This window comes from Micropterus salmoides, unplaced genomic scaffold (genome assembly GCF_014851395.1).
Source record: "Micropterus salmoides isolate LMB-PRFRI ecotype aquatic unplaced genomic scaffold, ASM1485139v1 Ms_hic_scaffold_15, whole genome shotgun sequence".
Lineage (NCBI taxonomy): Eukaryota > Metazoa > Chordata > Actinopteri > Centrarchiformes > Centrarchidae > Micropterus > Micropterus salmoides.
The window spans coordinates 23873096-23891585 of record NW_024040596.1 but is presented as its reverse complement, the minus strand read 5'-3'; the positions used below and the strand labels follow the sequence as shown (position 1 = coordinate 23891585).

Sequence of the window (18490 nt, the reverse complement as noted above, 5' to 3'; positions counted from 1 at the left end):
AAAATATTAGGAAATTCTTATATTTTAACATCTAAAATACATCCAAAAAACACAATAAAACCAAATTACAGCACATCTAGACTTAAATCCCTAGCATTCTGAATTGATAAATTTCAATTTACTATACAAAGGACTTTATACAGCAAGCAGTCATGTCAACTTCCATAAACTGAATTTATTTAAAACATCATCTCAACGTACATACAACAATACTTAAAGCTTTAAAAAGAACAAACTCCACCAGGAGACACAAATAGAATAAATATTTACTTCACTCCAATAATGAGTCAGCTACCAGAAATTAACATGACTTTGACAGAGGAAAAACCTCTTTTCAATTAACATGATAAAATAATAAAACTTGGAGGACATAACAAGTAATTTTAAATTATTTGCACCTCTTAGTGTAGCATATGTAACATAAACATAAAAAACTGCCATAAAGCATCATTCTTGACCAGAAGACTAGTATAAGAATTCCCAAACTGCGAGCAGTGCACTTACACATAAGCAGTAAATAAATTTCAAGCTGTGTATACAAAAGTTTACACTTTTCTAAAGCAGTTAAAAACACCGTTCTGGATTAAGCTAAGAGAGGATGGGCAGCACAAGGACAAATTCACTACAAGGTGGACAATAAGCATTCTTGTATCTTAGATTTGGGTTAATTATTACCACGATTTTTCAGACATATACCCTGAATTTAGACTATGTGTATGAACAGCTGTCTGGTGTGGTTTGACAGCGTCCTCAGTTCTTTCCCATCTCAGACACCAAAAATGATTTTGAGGTCAGCCAGGGAAAGTTTAGAGAAGGTGCTTCCTGTTCCTGACAGCACATTCTTGGCCAGCTCTTTCTTCTTCTTCTGCAGTGTGGAAATCTTCTCCTCAACTGTGCCTTCACACTCAAACCTGGAAATACATACACACACAAAACCATTTATTAAACACACATCAGCAATTATAAAGAAAGAAGGCAAATGTTTCCCACCAAACTGAGTTTGTGGTTTCACTCCTGCCTACATGAACATTTTCATTTGATTGTTTAAGGCAAATTTACTTTTATTTTGGTGTTATATTCTGTCACTTTGTAGCCTAAGTTGATACTTATTTCAATACTGTCCTTTCTCAACAATATCGTATGATTTAAGAGTGAATATTATTCACACACACACCTGTGGATAGTGACATCTTTAGTTTGTCCAACTCTGTAGATTCTGTCACAGGCCTGATCCTCCAAAGCCGGGTTCCTGTGAGAGTATTAAAGAAAAAAAAAAAAGACAAAATCAACCATTCTTATGCAGAACATGTCAAAGATTCTCACTTAGTAGCATTGCACATTCATCTGTTTGTGACTGACCTACTCACTGCAAAACAGCAGCAAATGGTATTAGTTTTTTTTTTTTTTTTTATCTACTGACGCATGTGTGCGCATGTGTTTGTTTCAATTCTCAAAGACTTCTATTTCAAACAAATTTTTAATAATGCTGAATTTAAAAGACTAATATTTAACTAAGAAAATTGTAAACACTGTAAAAAGGATAATGTCTTTAAATGTAAATTATTTGCTTATAAAATCTTCTATGGGAATAGCAGTTGAAAGTGAAGCCCCAAAGCACAGGGAAGCAAACATCAGCAATTACACTGCTTGCCAGTGTGTCTCACCAGTGCATGTCCATGAGAAAGAGGTGATTCCCACCAACGAGATTGAGTCCAACCCCTCCAGCACAAAGAGAAACCAGCATCACCTTTGGCAGAATAACAGACATAAATTCACCTTTAAAATCAGCAAATAATCAGAGGTTTAAAAAGGTGGGTTACGCCTTTTCTGGAGAAAACCAACACCATGACAAATACCACGATATAAGAGCGAAAAACAACACAGCAAAACATGTAACTAACATTAGCCAAGGTTGGGATAGCCAACTGTTGCTACAGTAGCTGCTGCAAAGTTAAAATGCAGAGAGGATGGTTTCCCAGAGGCAGCACACCTGCTCTTGCTACAATACAGTAGCTAACATCACAACAACAGCATGTGTTGGCAAACTAGAAGGTAAGCTGAATGTCCGTGGCCAAGTCATTTAACGTTACCTGACACTCAAATCATGGCTGGATTAGTGTTGTGTGGCTGGCTCCGAGCCACATGGTTTGTTTCCCCATTTAGAGAGCCAGGGTTATGTACAAACTTTTCTTTTTCTAGCGCACACACAGATAGGACTGTTAGTGCACCATGAGGAAATAATTGTTTAATTTGACAAAAAGATGTCTATTGGATTAGAATCACACACCCTACCTTTCTTGATAATTTATTTAAAAGCAGCAAAAGGTTGTGGTTATGTGTTTTTTTTTTTAGGGTTAAGAGATTTACCTGTGGTCCTTTAGGGTTAGTGTTGAATTCTTCTACCAGGTCCATGCGCCGTTTGGGGTTGACGGTCCCATCGATAACGCCGTATCTCAGGCCCATTCGCCGCAGATGAACTGCTACAATGTGGAGCATGCTGGTCCACTGGGACACGATCACGCTACGCATTACGACAGAGGAGATACCATGTGGATTACACATATGGTGACCACTTACAGGTTAACAGATGTTAGTAGTTTACAGGTTAATGAATGTACAGTCCTTTCAAAGATCACATACACAGAAGTGCGTGAGGAAGGTGAATATGTGTGACACAAACAGACGATCACGCGACCTTCCTCAGCAGATGGAGAAGTTCTAAAAGTGCTCAGAAAATGAAACATTTCCATGAAAACTGAGTAACTCAACAACAAGTAGAAAGCTCCAGAACAGCTTCTGATTGGACGTTGTGGGGAGATTGATTTCTCAACCAGATTATGATGTTTTTGGCAGATGCTTTTGTCTGCCAAAAGAATGTGCTAGAAGTTTACTGAAATAATTTAACAAACATTTACCCATACTGAAGCACAATTAGAACATAACTGGATGAGGTGACGGTGAGACTTTAATGTTTTACCTTTTCTGATCATCACTCTTCTGTCTGATTGCCTTCAGCTCAGAGACAATAGCAGCAATCTGGAAAATTGAGGTAGAGAAATTAGTTCATTTATTGTTAAAATTTGATAACACCTGTGGTACAAGATAATTTGTATAGAGGGAAATTCTTAATTTTTTGTACCAATAAACATACTTTCATATGTTCTATCACATCCTGCCAAACGCAGAATAACAAAAGGCATGTTGCATATTTTCCCTGGACTCTTGGCAAAGACTGTTTTTAATCTATGACTTGAAAGTAACAATCTAAGATATGATCAGTCATCATCTTCATCAGCAGCTGAATCCTCATGTGCTATCTGCCCTCACCAACAATATATTATTCCCATACTTGTCTAGACTAGACGGACAAAGGCTAAACCTGACAGCATCCAATCTGTTTTTATACCCTGTGACCTTTACTGTCCTCTACATAGACCACTTAAAAACACAACTGTAATACAACCACTTCTACTGCCATCCACGTCACTTGTTATTTTGATCTTGGGAGTGGTCTATCTTTGTACAGCAGCTATCAAACAGCCCCCAGGACGCATTCTCACATTCAGTGGGTAATTGTGATGTTAGGGCCCACCTTGGTGCTCTCACTGGTGTCCTCGAACAGCTGTGAGGGGAAGCGGATGCCATTAAGGGCCACAGTGTCTTTGGGGTCAGGGCCCGATGGTGAGGGGCTGGAGGAGAGTGACAGAGCATTGAGCTGCTCCTCCAGAGACAAGACGATCCCATCACCCTGCAGCTCCGACGAATCGAGAGTCTGAGCAGAGAGGGGAAGAGAGAAAGATAGGAATCATTGCTTATGTATAATATACAATTGGGTCTTTGTGTGTCTTTATGTGTGCGAGCATGTATTTTTGATTGCACTGAGCATGTGAGTGTGTGTACCTTCTTCAGCAGTGACAGGTGACAGCAGCACTGTCGGAGGCGCAGCAACAGGGACAGGATGTGGACGGTGCTGGACACCTGTTGGGGCTGCTGGGAACTCGACACAACAGGGTCAGGCTGGGACATACCAAACTCTTGGGCCACTGGAGGTGGAGGGATAGGGGGGCACCATTAATAATAGCAATATTGATTAAGTTTAAAATATTAGTGGAAAATGTCATTTCAATGTAATTTTTTTAAATAATGGAAACTTCTGAAAACCTATCTGAAATAAAAACTCTTGTATACAAAAAATACTATTTCTGAATACCAGGACCAATGCAGGATTTAGGCAAAGGACTTCATTTACCCACTGCAAAATGTCAAAAGGTACATCTCACTCTAACTGCAATCGGAAACCAAACAGCCAGATCAGAGGTTGCCTACTCCAAATTTCAGATTAACTGATATTGTGTCATATTTTCACTTCCTGTCAGGTTGAGTGTGTGCAGGAAAAGGCCAAATTAAAACTGAAATACAGAGGTCATTATTGTGTGCTTATGTGGATAACAGTAAACATGAGTAAACACTGAGCATAAAATAGATTTTTTAAATTATTCTTTGTATGATGATTTCTCAACAAAAACATAATTTATGTGCTTGCTAAAAATCTGTTTCTGCGCTCCAAATGCCAAATCGCATGCTCAGGACTGAGGCACAAATATAATTCCATATAATCACAATCACACCTCTTACAATAATTGGGGCAGTTTTTATGAAACACCATGTCTGTTGAGGACTATAAAACAACCAGCTTATATCTCACCTTTGTCAAAGGGGTTGGAACTGGACTTGTTTCCCTTGTTCACATCAGTTCCTTCATGTCTCTTCAGGTAGTTCTGCAGAGTAGATCTAGAGGAAAAGAACAAATCACCATTATAGTGTGATTTAGGTTTTTTTCAACTGATCAATCTACTGTATCCAGGGAGACTTAACAGCATCCCATCTCTGTTTTTATGCAGTTCCACATTTGGACCTTGGAGATTTCATAAGCCTCTTTGATGGTAGTCAAAGAGTAGTTTAAAGGGGACACCGATTAGTCCTTTATTCTTTGTTAGCCACCTTTACATGCCATTGATAGAAAATATCAATAGGTTAAAAATACATTGTGTAGGAAAAATTGTGTTTCCCAAGATAAAGTAGAGAGGAAAAGAAGCATTTTCAGAGTAAGATTAACTGATCATGGCCGATCAGTTTGAAACTTTTCTGAACCAAAAAAGAAGTAGAGTGAATACAATGTAAACGAGCATATGGGAGATGTTTTCTTGTAAATCTTTTGTTTTGTTACCTGGATTGGGCAAAGACCACATCATACACAGACTGTTCATCCTCGGACAGTTTGAGTCTGTGTACCTCGCAGGTCCGATCAGGAAGAGACACCTGAAACATTCAACATTTCAGAGAATGAGTGTGTGTTGATGTTTGAATTAATCATCACCTCAGTTACAGCTAGCAAAGACTGAACAAACGGTTAGCTAGCTATCCAGCATGGCAAGCAGATATTCCAGAAGTCCAAGGTGCGTGTCCCTCCCTACCAGTGGTTTTCCTGCGGAGTCAAGCTCGTCTTTGGTTCGTCGGAGTAGCAGAGTCCTCGTCAGGATGTTAAGTCTCTCTCTGCCTCGTTTAGAGCCGTTGTCCACCTGAGCTTTCCACAGTTTGTACTCATCAAATGGAGAACAGCGCAGAAACCTGAAAAACGGACAGTGAATGAACAGAATCTCATTCCAGTTAATCAGAAATACTTTTAACCATCTTTCTTTCACTTGACTGCAGTGAAGATGCAGTTATGTTAGTTGTTTCAAAAACCACTACAGAATCATTTTTTTGTGTCATCAGGCGAAAAAGCTTGATTTTATTTTATTTTACTGATGCTCAGTGCAATAAGGAGAAAATGTTGAGAATAGTTTAAAGGTTGTTAAATATATTTCAAGTTGAGCCTTTTCTATCTCCAGCTGATAATGTTGTTATCACCACAGTGGTGATGGTTTTGCTCCTGTATATTTGTCTGTCTGTTATTTTTAAAGTTAATCTATAGCACCACCTTATGGCCAATTCTAAAGCACTCTTCATTCATAACTCACGAATTGTGAGGGGGAAAAAAAACGTTTTAAAATTTGCTATATAAATGAAATGGTCTTAAAGTAATGTAAAATTATTACAAAGACTTGTCCATCATGCAGACAAAACAGATGAAGCATTTTTACCAGGTATGATTTTCAAAACATTGTGTTTTTGTCTTACTTGAGCAGTGAGTACATGTCCAGCAGGTTGTTCTGAATGGGTGTGCCAGTTACAGCCCAGCGGGCCTGAGCCCTCAGCTGACAGACAGCCATGGAAGTCTGAACTTTTGGGTTTTTGATGTTGTGGGCTTCGTCCAGAACCACCCGTGCCCAGGCCACTCGCAGAAGAGGAGCTGAGTGCAATGGCTGAGGAAGGGAAGGAAGTGTTCATGTGTCTGAGTTTTTTAAGCTGTGGTGCCAAAGATTATTGGCACCAAAATGGAACACACATAATCAAATGTTAGCACTCAATGATCGGCTCGCTCCCTCTCCTTGTTCTATGCAGAACATAGGTGACAGATGGTGTTATAAGAGCAGCTTAACTCTGAATCAGGAGGTGCGTAGCGAGTGTTTGATTGTCCGAGGGGCAGAAAGTGACGGTGAACGCGAGCAGAGGAAAATATTCTGGCAGTAAATGTACGGTGTCTGTTACAGTGTGTCAGCTTCTCAAGACAAAAAAAAGTCTGTTGTTTCCCACCTGCTGGAAAAGTGAAGCCGGTTAGCGCTAAGTTAGCAAACATCTCCCCTCCCCTACAGACTGAACTGAGTAGGAAAGCTTCTACATAGCTGCTATGTAACTTAACATTAGCTCAATTTATAGAAAGTAACTGGAAACTTTATTTTATTTCTGCCTACTTGTCCAATGTTGAGAACATAAGGTACAAACTGACGTAGCCTGCAGCTCTGTCCTGTACAGACTGATTAAATTATTTTTCAGATTTCAGTCTGAAAAAGTGGTTTTGGAAAAGAAAGGACGGAGGTGACTGGAGGAGCTGAGGTTAGTAAAGCTAATTAGTGATGCAAACTAGTCCTTTTACGCTAATGAGGAGACGTTTCTTTTTGGATTTTAATGTGCAAATAAAATGCACCTCAGAAGGGAGGAGGTTTCTCATGTTGCCTATTTTTTATATTAATGTCTACAGATAAATGTCAGAAGCTGTAAAATGAAGACACAAAGGACAAACATGAACAGTCCTATCTCTAATGATTCTGAGGTCATATTAACAGGGTTTTCCTGCCGTTACGGCTCAGGGCTGATGCCCAAAACATGCTGTGTCATCACTATAAAATCATTGTGGAGCAACAACCAACCAAATTACTTTCTCTAGATCTAAAGGTTGTACTTCCTCCAGTAGACTGATCTTTGGGTGTTGTTTATTTATTATCTGCTCTAGCTTTTCCATCTATTTGTTCAGAGATATGGTGAAAATAATGGCCCAAAATGAAGAGCACCCCCAACCTGCTGCCCCCCCATTCTAATTTTGCTTCACCTCCGCTGCTACAACTCCATCCTGGGGGAAACACTGCTGCCAGCATCTTCAGTGTAACTATGTGTGTATTCACCTTTTACACGCAACAATGAACCTGATAGATGCTGATGTCCGAACTGTTAAATATATATGACTCACCACATCAGCATCTTTGCTGGGTTTCTCAGCATCCTCCTTTTGGACTGGGATCTCCTTAGAGACCAAACTGTATGTGGTCACCACCACATCATAATCCGCCAGCCTGAGGGTCGGACAGAGAACACTTCATTCAGTTTGACTTTGTTTTTCAATAATCCTCTAAAGCAGAATGGAAGCTGAAGTGTTGAAGCCTTTACCATTTCAACTAATATTGTTTTTCTTGAGTTCTGAGTTTTAGTGTAATTGAACAATTTACTTTGGTTCAAGTTGAGACAGTGAAATCAACTGCCAATTTAGTTAATAGTTTGATATCAGCGTTTGACTTTCAGCGAAATCCTATTGTGATTTTATGATTATACTGGGTTGTTTTACAAAATTGCAAAACAACAATGATTTCAGGTAAATTATGAGTTAAAACTAACTAAATTTATTTTTTGTTTGTTGTGTAAAAGGTTTTGTCAAAACACAAACAAAGTGAGCTCGGTTGTTGCAATGTGTTCTCCAATCATGTTCAAAATCAGGCAGACAAGTCAACAATGTACCTGTGTGCAATGTAATTGTGTTCCTGGTGTGTTTTCTCTGGCCTCGTTACAACTACATTTCATTTTGTAATCGGTATGCATAAAGGTAAATTAAGCAAACTACAACAAAGGTGGCTTTCATTTGTCCCTGGCTCAGACAAAAGAAAACAGGGTGTGACAACATCTTTAGTATTAGAGACAAGAGTGCAGAAAAGAGAAAACAACAGTGGTGCGTATGTGTGCCTGGTTCCCTCACACTTTGGCACTTTTCTCACGGTTGGAGCCATGGTACAGGTACACAGTCAGTTTGGCTGTCTTGACATGTCTGTCAATCTCCCTTTTCCAGTGGTGGACCAGGGAGGCAGGACAGATGATCAGGGTGCCTTTAGAAACGACAACGCTGGAGTCTGGATGACAACAAACAAACAAATTAATCATAACTTGCATACTCTAAATACTCAGCATAAGATTTCACCCCCAGAATTCAGAAAAAAAAAAAAAAAAAAAAAAAATAGGTAATCAATTTAAATAAATATTAATTACATGGACAGTAATGATTGCTGTTTTCTATCATGCCAACTGAAAGACTGAGAAAAGATACCGGATTTGGATATCCAGCTCTCCAGCTTCTTCTCTTCTTTCTTTCTATCTTCCTGTTTTGCCTTTATTTTCTTGGCCAGTATGAGAGAAATCATGGTCAGGGTTTTCCCCAGACCCATGTCGTCCGCTGAGAGTAGAAAAAGGAGAAACAAAGAACCATTATAATGTATATGAAGCTTTTCTGACACCCAAAGAGGTTCTCTGTTCACTGGAGGTAAATGGCTCTTGGTTTGTCACACTCCATTTAAAAAAAGGCATCACTTTGCAGGTACTTTGTCTTTGTGTCCCATAGAGGGTTTGATTGCAAATACTTTTCAGTGGCTTATTTCGCTACTGAAAAATTATTATACCATCTATATCTCACATCTTTTATCAACACTTCGTATCCATCTTTATTGTAACCTCTTTAATAAAGATCATGTGAAAAAATAAAATAATAATTAAAAAAAAAACACATACCCAGGATTCCTCCACAGGGATTCTGGGTTTCTCTCCAGAGCAGCCAGGCCAAAGCTCTCCTCTGATGGGCCAGCAGTGACACCTGACCAACCAATCACAAGTGGAGAAAGTTATTACAGCAACGTAATGAACTAATCAAAGGAGGATATTGTGCCTCAGTTCCTTCCCACAGTCAGTTGAATTGTAAGCAAACTATTCTAAGAACTTAAATAAAATACCAAATTACATTATGGCCAAAACAACCATATTTGATTCTTGAAGAGGTCTTTCCAAAACCATGGGCATAAATCTGCTTCTATTACAGCCTCCATCTTCGGCTTTCAGGATTTTAACCAGATTTGGCTGCAGGGATTTGCTCCGATTCAGCACCAAGAGCATCAGTGAGGTCTAACACTGACGTTGGGTGATGATGCTAAGCTCAGAACCAGTGTTCCAGGTCATCTGAAAGGTGTTGGCTAGGTTTGAGCTCTGTGCAAGCCGGGCACATTCTTCCACAAAATGGGAGCACCATTGCTCCTAGTTTTGTGCCGTGGGGCATTGTCATTTTGAAACAGGAAAGCGCCAGATTAGGGTACACATATGGACACGGGTGAATAATTTTTATGTTAAAGCATATCAGATACAAAAACAATAAATTCCCTCAAAATCTCATTCATGGTGTCACATATTCTGAGTGAAGGACTGATAAAAAACCTTGATGCCCTTGGGGTCTGGAACCTCTGCCTCAGCGTCGGGGCAGGACTCCAGGGACTTGTGGAGATGGTCGATGGCCTCACAGGTGGCATTTTTCACTGCCAGCAGACGGTCTTCAGTCATCCTGCCACCGTAAAAGGCCTGGACCTGTGGGTTTGCTGGAAACACCAAGGACTGAGAGTTAGGGTGTTTGCATGAGTGATAAACAAAAGCTGTGAGGTCAAATCAAGAAATAAATAAATACTATGTAAGAAACTTAATCAAATGCAGTGTTAATGCTTTAAATAAAACTGATATGGCCTGACAGGATTCTCTAAAAAGAAGCCAAAACACTACAGAAATGTCTTCGACTTCCTCATTCGACCTACCTCCATACATCTGGGTGTATCCCTGGCTCATCTGGAGCCCCAGGGAGCTGCCGGAGGAAAGGTGTTGAGAAGGGCCCGGGGCTGGGAGGGCAGGGAGAAGGATGGTGCCACCCTGGAGGTTGAATGGGTTAACCTGGCTGCTACTCGGACTAGCATCACTACTGCTATGCCCACCCTGGGATCCTGAGAGAGATTTGTACATTACATTTGCAGTGGTCAGATACTGACAATGCAACTGCAGCTGTTTCACCATGTTTATTAAACTGTAGAGTTTTTCCATTTTCTCTTCCACTTGGAGACAATTGTCGTTCTTCATATCTGTACTTTCAGCTATTATTTCTAAATTAGGTATAAAATAGGTACCTCCTTGTATTGCATGTAAAGCACAGAAAAGTATTATTTCACTGTTACTTCATGTAGGGGAAAGAATGATTTTGAAAATTTCAAATATCATTTTAAAAAATCTGTTTTAAGATGGCCATGAAACATCACCAAATAGCTGACACCCAAACTTTGTGCTACAACAGGGTAGGCCAGTTTGAATTAACACTTAAAAAGTATTAGCAGAATGAGTGAGAAATCTGTGATTTGTAATAAAAACATGCATTAATTTCTATAATAGCAGCTCAATGGAGTGGAATCGTAAAAAAAATATATGTATTTATATAAAATTTATATATTATTCCTAATGTACAAAAAGTGGGTTACCAGGCTGAGAAGCAGCAGTGAGGCTCAGAGACTCCAGCGCGTCCTCCAGCTCTTTGACCTGAGTCCTCAACCTCTCCCCTTTATCTGGCAGAGCTGCCACATTCACCACAGACAGAGTAGCCTTAACAAGAGGAAGAAAGAAATGGGTGAGTGGACAGACAGACAGATACACATAAAAATAGATAGTACACGCTAGAGTGGGCCAAAAGACAATGTCCGTCACCGATGACTGATTGACATCACAATGAGAGCTGATTGTAGTAAATAGTGCCATAAGATCTATCAGATGGCATGATTAGCTAGTAAATACAAAACACTTGCCAAATTTAAGTTTAAAAAAAAAAAAAAAAAAAAAAAAAAAAAGAATGAATATATTGAGATTTTACTGCTTATTTATTATAATTATCTGTTGCTGCTGCAGTGATTAGTCTCAGTTACCATCGGATTGTAGAAGAGGACAGCGAAATTTGATCTGTATTAGAATCCAACTGTCAGCATGGTCAATCTTATCAGCCTATTTTTTTTAGCTTATTACAAATATATTTTGGTGTATACGTTTTGACAAGTCACAAGAAATTGCAGTAAAGAAATGTTAAAGATATGTTTGATGCACATATCAGAATTCTTTATATCAATATTGGTATTAGCCTAAAAAAAATCCAATATGTGTCCACCTCTAGTCCGTATCATAAAGGCTAATTTGTATGACTCGAAATGGCCAGTCATGTCAGTTAGTCACTTGCTCACCTTTTTCTGTTGGAGCTGAGAAGTGAGCAGGCTCCGCAGCCCTTTGGGATCTTGCTGCACACCTCTGACCTGAGAAGCTGGCTGGAACCCAGGGAAGGTGGTCAGGGTCTTTTGGACAGCAGAAACAGGAGTTGTTTTCTGAGTGGCCGGCTTCACGGACACCAACACTACATCATCATTGTTGTCGCTGTCGTCTTGGTGGTTTTTGGTTTGACTGGAGTCATTGAATTGTGTTGGTTTGTTAGACGTGACTTTCCTAGTGTGATCAGAGTCTCTGGAAGCCTGGGTGCTACTACTGGGTGCAGATTCAGAGACAGTAGGTTGAGTCTGTTCCACCAGACAGGTTTCACTATCAGCTGGTTGCTGGGGTGAGTCCTTTTGAGGATGCTGTGAGGCTTGATTTATTTTCTCAGGATGAACAGCCTCGACAATGGAGGTAGAAATAGGCTTTTCTGCTTCTCCCTGCTTGGTGTGGGTCTCTGTAGTCTTGTCTTTCACCTTATCTATCATTTTGCCCACACTGTTAGTTTTGGGACTGTTTCTCTCTTCAGCTGAAACTCTCTTCTTTAACTTCATCCCTGGTGGAAGTTGTTTATTATGGTAAGTATCAGATGAATTCAGCTTCCCTTCATCCTCTTCTTCTACTCCCGCGTCTAAGCTCTTCACATTTTCTTTCTCATAACTTCCTCTCCTTTCAGTTTTGTGCCTTGCCTCGCTGTCTCTCTCTTCGCTTCTTTTCTCACCACCTCCACCACACTGCACCCTTCTCCACTCAGAGTCTTTGTCCATCTTGCCAGAGGCTTTAAATGGGTTTCGGACAGGCGGCAGGCAAGAGGGTGGTAGCTGTGTGTCAGATAGAGGGGTTTTCTTTTCTTTCTCTGGCTGCAATTATGGAAGACACAGACAGTTAAAAAAGGGGTATAAATTTAATAAATAATAATTATAATAATAAAAATAATAATAAATAAATTTATAAAAAACTATCTCTGGGAGATGGAGATTGAAGTGACTTAGAAAAGTTATAAAACACATTTAAATCTTAAAACTCAACCTTAAAATGCAATAGTCATGGCTGAACCTTTACATTACATTTAGCTGGACCTGAACCGGGGAAGTTGTGATTTTATGGTGAGCAGTGTTGGGAAAGTTACTGAGAAACTAATATTACCAGTTACTTATTGCTCCTTAAAAAAAGTAATATTACTTTACTTATCACTGGATGATAAAAGTAACTCGTTACGTTACTATATTACTTTCCAGTGTTTTCCACAGAACGGGGTTCTGCACATGTAGCCTATTTATAAGAGCAGTATTCAGTATTTTCACCAAACGTTACATCAACACCACTCTCTCCGGACGAGTCCAAGCATCAGTGACAGTAACTGCCGGAGTTTCTTTCTATAAGTTTCACATTGCTGTGCTGCTTAAGCAGATGCTTCAATAAATTAAATGTTGAAGTAAATAGTAACACTACTAGTTACTGGGAAAAGTAATATTGCAGTAACGCATTACTGTCCAACACTGATGGTCAGTTACTTAAACCCCAAATGTCAATTTTGTTATAGGCCTATGTCCAGATATACCTATTTAGTAAATTTCAGAAATCTTAGCCTGACACTAACATTTGGTCTCTTTGGAAACATTGGGCTCATGACAACAATCCAAGATAGAGCTCAGAGTGTGTGATGAGGGTTATAGAGATTAAAGTATTATATACAACTAATGAGTAACAGTTGGTGACAAAGGTGTTTAAAGTATATCAATAAAAAGGTATTTATGGTGAAATTTGTGACAGTTGATGTCTTACTGCAGTCCAAGGCACACTTCCACACCACCTCTGGCCTGCTTTTTTACCGATAATACACCGATAGAACAACCTGGAAAAGGAGAACAAACTTAGGGTTAGAGATCCAATCCAAACAACCAGGTGTGTGCCCACCTAGATCCAAGATGGTGCTGGGCAGACCGGGGGCAATTGTAACATATCAAATTACACCAATCAGAAACGAGACAGAACCATGAAACTCATCATGCATGCTTTCTGTGGCCATCACTCTCTGCCTGCCGAAGAACAAGCCAAGGAGACATACTTATCAACGTTTTTCTGTAAAGACTCCTTCTCGAGCTATGAAAGTAACTATTTTCATCTACAGTATTGTTCTCATACTGTCTTAACTATTAATGTCTATGAATTTATATCTGTCTTTTTTGTCGACCATTTTGTCGTCTAATATTTGCTTCGTTGTTTCTAGCTGGTAGGGTAGCTTGTCATGGTGTGGTACAGTTGAAGTCAATTGTAACACGGTGTTAAAATTGACCCAGAAACCATTAAAATAGTGTCCATCTTAGAAAGATCATCAATAAAAAAATAAAAAATTCTTATAATTTTCTGAAAAGTGTTTGTGGTCAGTTTAAATATCTAAAATATATTCTATATAATGTGTGTTTTGCAGCATAGTCCATTAGTTCAATCTTTGGCCTTTTCATTCTGGGGTTCAATTCCCACCAAGAGACAATTGCTCATGCTTTCCAATATCTTCAATGTCTACGAATGAGAAGTCGTCTTAACTTTAAATATTGTAATAATAATCTATCAACATATTTATCAAGACATCAACATTATTTAGATTTTTGATTTGTAATAGTAGCATATCATTGAAGCTCAATATGAAATATAATAGACAATGCTATCTTTCGAACAATGTCAGAAAAGTGTTTTCAGTTTATGTGTACGAATGACCTATAGCTTACTTTACTATGTATACTGTGTTATTAATAGGCCCATACTCAGTGGCTAGTCCAGAGGTTAAAGTTTTTGGCTCTCAATTTGTCATGGGGCAACTCAGTGAGGGTTGTCCTATGATGTTTGTCCTGTGACCATGTACCACTTCATAAGAGGAGAAGTTTCAAGCAGTAATATCAATGGATCTTAAATGATTTTAACTATATCTATTTTTGGTAGTTTTTTTTTTTTTTTAATTCTTGGTATTTATATGAAGGAATTGTGTGTGTTGTTACAATTGCCCCATATGCTGTTACAATCGACGCTGCCCATGGAGGCAGATGTAACATTTCATATCTAGTGTTTGAATCACTACTGTGACTTTAACATTGCTTGTAAAACATTTGATTACTGTTAACTAAAACACAGATACAAATTACCTCTATAAAAATTGTATCCAATTAGTTCAAGAAGTTTGAGTTATAACAAAGAAACCAAAGTTGTTACAATTGCCACCGGACTCCCCTATAGCTTCCTCGTCTTAGGTGTGCTTTGTTTTATTTGTGTGTGTTAACTCAGTTTTCGGCACCAGAGAAGAGCTCATTAACATCAGGGGAACAACTCCAGCAGATTTATTTCCCACTTTTCTCACGTCACCAGTGGAATTATTGGACATTTTGGTGAAAGGCACCCTCGCTGTGGCTCAGGCTGTGATCTGTGCTTCACGGAGACGTGGCTGTGTGGACTGATACCAGACTCTGTGCTGCAGCTGGCAGGCTTCCAACTGTACAGAGTGGCCCCCGACACAGAGCTCTCCAGCAAAACAAAAGGTGGAGGTATCCGTTTTTGTATTAACAATGGCTGGTGTACCGACGTGACAGTAATTCAGCAGCACTGTTCTCCTGATCTGGAATCTTTAACTGTAAACCATTTTACTCTCCCTGTGAGTTCGCTTCATTCACTCTGGTTGGTGTTTACATTCCACCGCACGCCACCGTGCACGACGCGCAGCGCATACTGGCCAACCAGACACTGTGTGGAGCCGACAAACCCGCACTCCCTTGTTATTGTTCTTGGTGACTTTAACAAAGGAAACCTCAGGCAAGAACTCCCCAAATACAGACAGTTTATAAAGTGTCCAAACAGAGAAGAGAACATTTTGGATCACTGCTACACCACAGTTGGCAGTGCTTATCACGCCGGCCCGCACGCTCCACTGGGACACTCTGTCATGGTCCACCTGATTCCTGCATAGAGGCAGAAACTAAAGCTCTGTAAACCTGTAGTGAGGACATCAAAGAAGTGGACCAATGAAGCTCTAGAGGATCTTCAGGTTTGTTTGGACTGTACTGACTGGGATGTTTTCAGGACCAACAGTCTGGATGAGTTTACTGATGCTGTGACATCCTACATTAGTTTCTGTGAGGACAGCGGTATATCAACAAGCACCATGGTGACAAACTCTGGTTCACAACTAAGCTCAGACAGCTAAGGTTGGAAAAGGAGGAGGCATATAGGAGTGGGGACAGGTCCGGATGCAGGGCGTTAAAGTGTAGGTTTAGCAAGGGGGTGCGAGAAGCTAAACGACTGTACTCAGAGACTAAAAGACCAGTTCTCTGCAAAAAAGGCCACTTCTGTCGGGAGGGGGTTCAGACAGAACTAAAAACCCAAAGCCCCCCCATTCAATCAACGACTCGCGCCTGGTTGAACACCAGCCACCCGCTCCCAATAGTCAACAGACTATTCAGGAGGCAGAAACCCCACAAAGCTGCTGGGCTGGACTCGATCTCCTCATCCACCCTGAAGCACTGTGCTGATCAGCTGTCTCCGGTGTTCACAGACATTTTAACACTTCACTAAAGACATTGCCAGCCTGCTTCAAAGACTCCACCATCATCCCTGTCCCCAAAACACCAGGGACCACAGGACTAAATGACTACAGACCTCTGTGGTAATGAAGTCTTTTGAGCGCCTTGTGTTGTCCCACCTTAAATCCACTACAGACCCACTTCTGCAGTTTGCCTACAGAGCCAACAGGTCTGTAGCTGATGCAGTAAACATCAGCCTTCACTTCATCCTCCAACACCTGGACTCCCCAGGAACCTACGCCAGGATCCTGTTTGTGGATTTCAGCTCTGCTTTCAAGATCATCATCCCGGCCCTGCTGCAGGACAAGCTCTCTCAGCGGAACATGCCCGACTCCACCTGCAGGTGGATCACTGACTTCCTAATGGACGGGAAGCAGCACGTCAAGATGGGAAAACATGTCTCTGATACCGGGACCATCAGCACCGGATCCCCTCAAGGCTGTGTTCTTTCCCCTCTTCTCTCTGTACACCAACAGCTGTACTTCCAGTCACCAGTCCGTCAAGCTCCTGAAGTTTGCATATGACGGCACCCTAATTGGGCTCATCTCAGGTGGGGATGATGATCTATTTATGGCAACTGCATGTTTGTCTACATGTAGCACCTTATCACCAAATGCCTCGTATGTGTAAAACACTACTTGGAAATAAAGCTCCTTCTGGTTCTGATAGACACAAGTATCTTGTTTTATTGTAAGTTGTATTACTTCCAATAAAAAATTCTTCCTGTTTTGTACAATAAAAGACTCCACATGCACACCCACCTGTGGCTGTGCTGTTGTTGACTGTAGGTGAGGGCTTGGAGTTCCACCATTGAATCTTCATGATGGAGGCAATGGGATGGTGAGATGCTGGAGGAGATGACAATACAGATCAAAAAATGGCAACATAAAGGTGTGCAAACTTATTATCTCTCCGAATCCAAAATATGCAACAAAAATCGAACTATTATGCCATTAAATAACCACCAGTTACAACCTCAAATTTTTTGGCATTGAATAGTAAGACTCAGACCCAGAACGTCTGATGTGAATGTAATGGCTGATAGGAGTGGAATAAAACTGCCATATCAGTGTATGCCCAAGTGATAGTTAAGACTTGAGAAAAACAATTTTATAAAACTATCCGTTTTATTCAATTAGCAAAACACAGGAACGGGAAATCTTAACAGATGTTTAGATATAAGAGAGTGGTTTCACATAACTTTACTTTAGGTTAGACCCATAGAAACTCCTGGGGAACTTGTAGATTTTTTACAATATTGATTTATAATCCATGTAATTGTGGTGGTGGGTACTGGGATGCACCCTTGCTGTGCTTTTGACATCCTCTCAGAAATCGTCACACAAGATGATGTGAATACCTGGCCAAATGACTGAAATCACAGCCTTGCTTGTCAACGCAGACGTAGAAGCTTTTGCCTTTATTTGGTCCATCTTTCACGCCCGTTTTTAACATACACAAGCTGCCTGTATGGGGACATTGAAAACGAGGTATTTAGCAAATCATATTAACTTTCTAACGTTACTTACCAAAAATAGGTTTGGTTTAGTCAAAAGTTAACGTTACGCGGAGCAAAGAAACTGCCTTGTCATGCACACAAACAGTATTTCAGAGAATAAAACATAAAAATAGCTTCTGGAAACGCATCAAAATATCTGACTTTCTCTTTTATAACAAACAATTTACTACCACTAACGTATTGGCAACTTACCATGGACATCGCATAAAATCTTTTCCATTGTACGAGTGCAGACGGTGCAGACACGTCCAGTGCTGTTTCAGTTGCTAGAAGGGGAAATTCATTATTTTCGTATCGACCAATCGCAGCAGTCAAATAAAACACATCCGGTGTATAAATATCAGTATAAAAGTTAGCGTGTCACTAAAAATAACACATGTTTATCATACAACACAAATTTAACAAAGTATATAGCAATGTAACCTAAACTACATAAGAACTTCAGTTTGCAAATTGAAAACTCAACAGTGCGCCACTTTTTATTCGCTCAATGACCTTTATTGTGAAATATTTTTGCGCAGTGACGTTAAACCGGATATAGTTCAAAGATCGTTTTTCTAAAAATGTTGCTAGACACAAATTTCACTTTTAATTTTCTAAACACGCTTAGTATGTATATATTTTAGTTAGTGTAGTGTAGTGTTTGATTTATATTAAA

The 18490-nt window shown here is 39.9% G+C and overlaps 1 protein-coding gene across 1 annotated transcript; it reads right to left on the bottom strand.

Annotated features, from left to right (window-relative positions):
- Positions 1 to 155: 155 nt before the first annotated feature.
- On the bottom strand, positions 156 to 18122 carry ttf2 (transcription termination factor, RNA polymerase II). Its single transcript, XM_038721162.1, has 23 exons — positions 18025 to 18122; positions 17674 to 17779; positions 17075 to 17161; positions 13531 to 13600; positions 11724 to 12605; positions 10977 to 11097; positions 10269 to 10451; positions 9901 to 10058; positions 9208 to 9289; positions 8750 to 8875; positions 8405 to 8555; positions 7628 to 7730; positions 6181 to 6365; positions 5475 to 5628; positions 5228 to 5319; positions 4706 to 4791; positions 3901 to 4043; positions 3593 to 3772; positions 2978 to 3036; positions 2368 to 2521; positions 1665 to 1747; positions 1175 to 1249; positions 156 to 911 (listed from the first exon to the last, which is right to left on the bottom strand). The coding sequence occupies exons 1-23, from the start codon at positions 18050 to 18052 to the stop codon at positions 767 to 769; spliced, it is 3453 nt and encodes a 1150-aa protein (XP_038577090.1). The 5' UTR covers positions 18053 to 18122; the 3' UTR covers positions 156 to 766.
- Between the last annotated feature and the right edge of the window lie 368 nt (positions 18123 to 18490).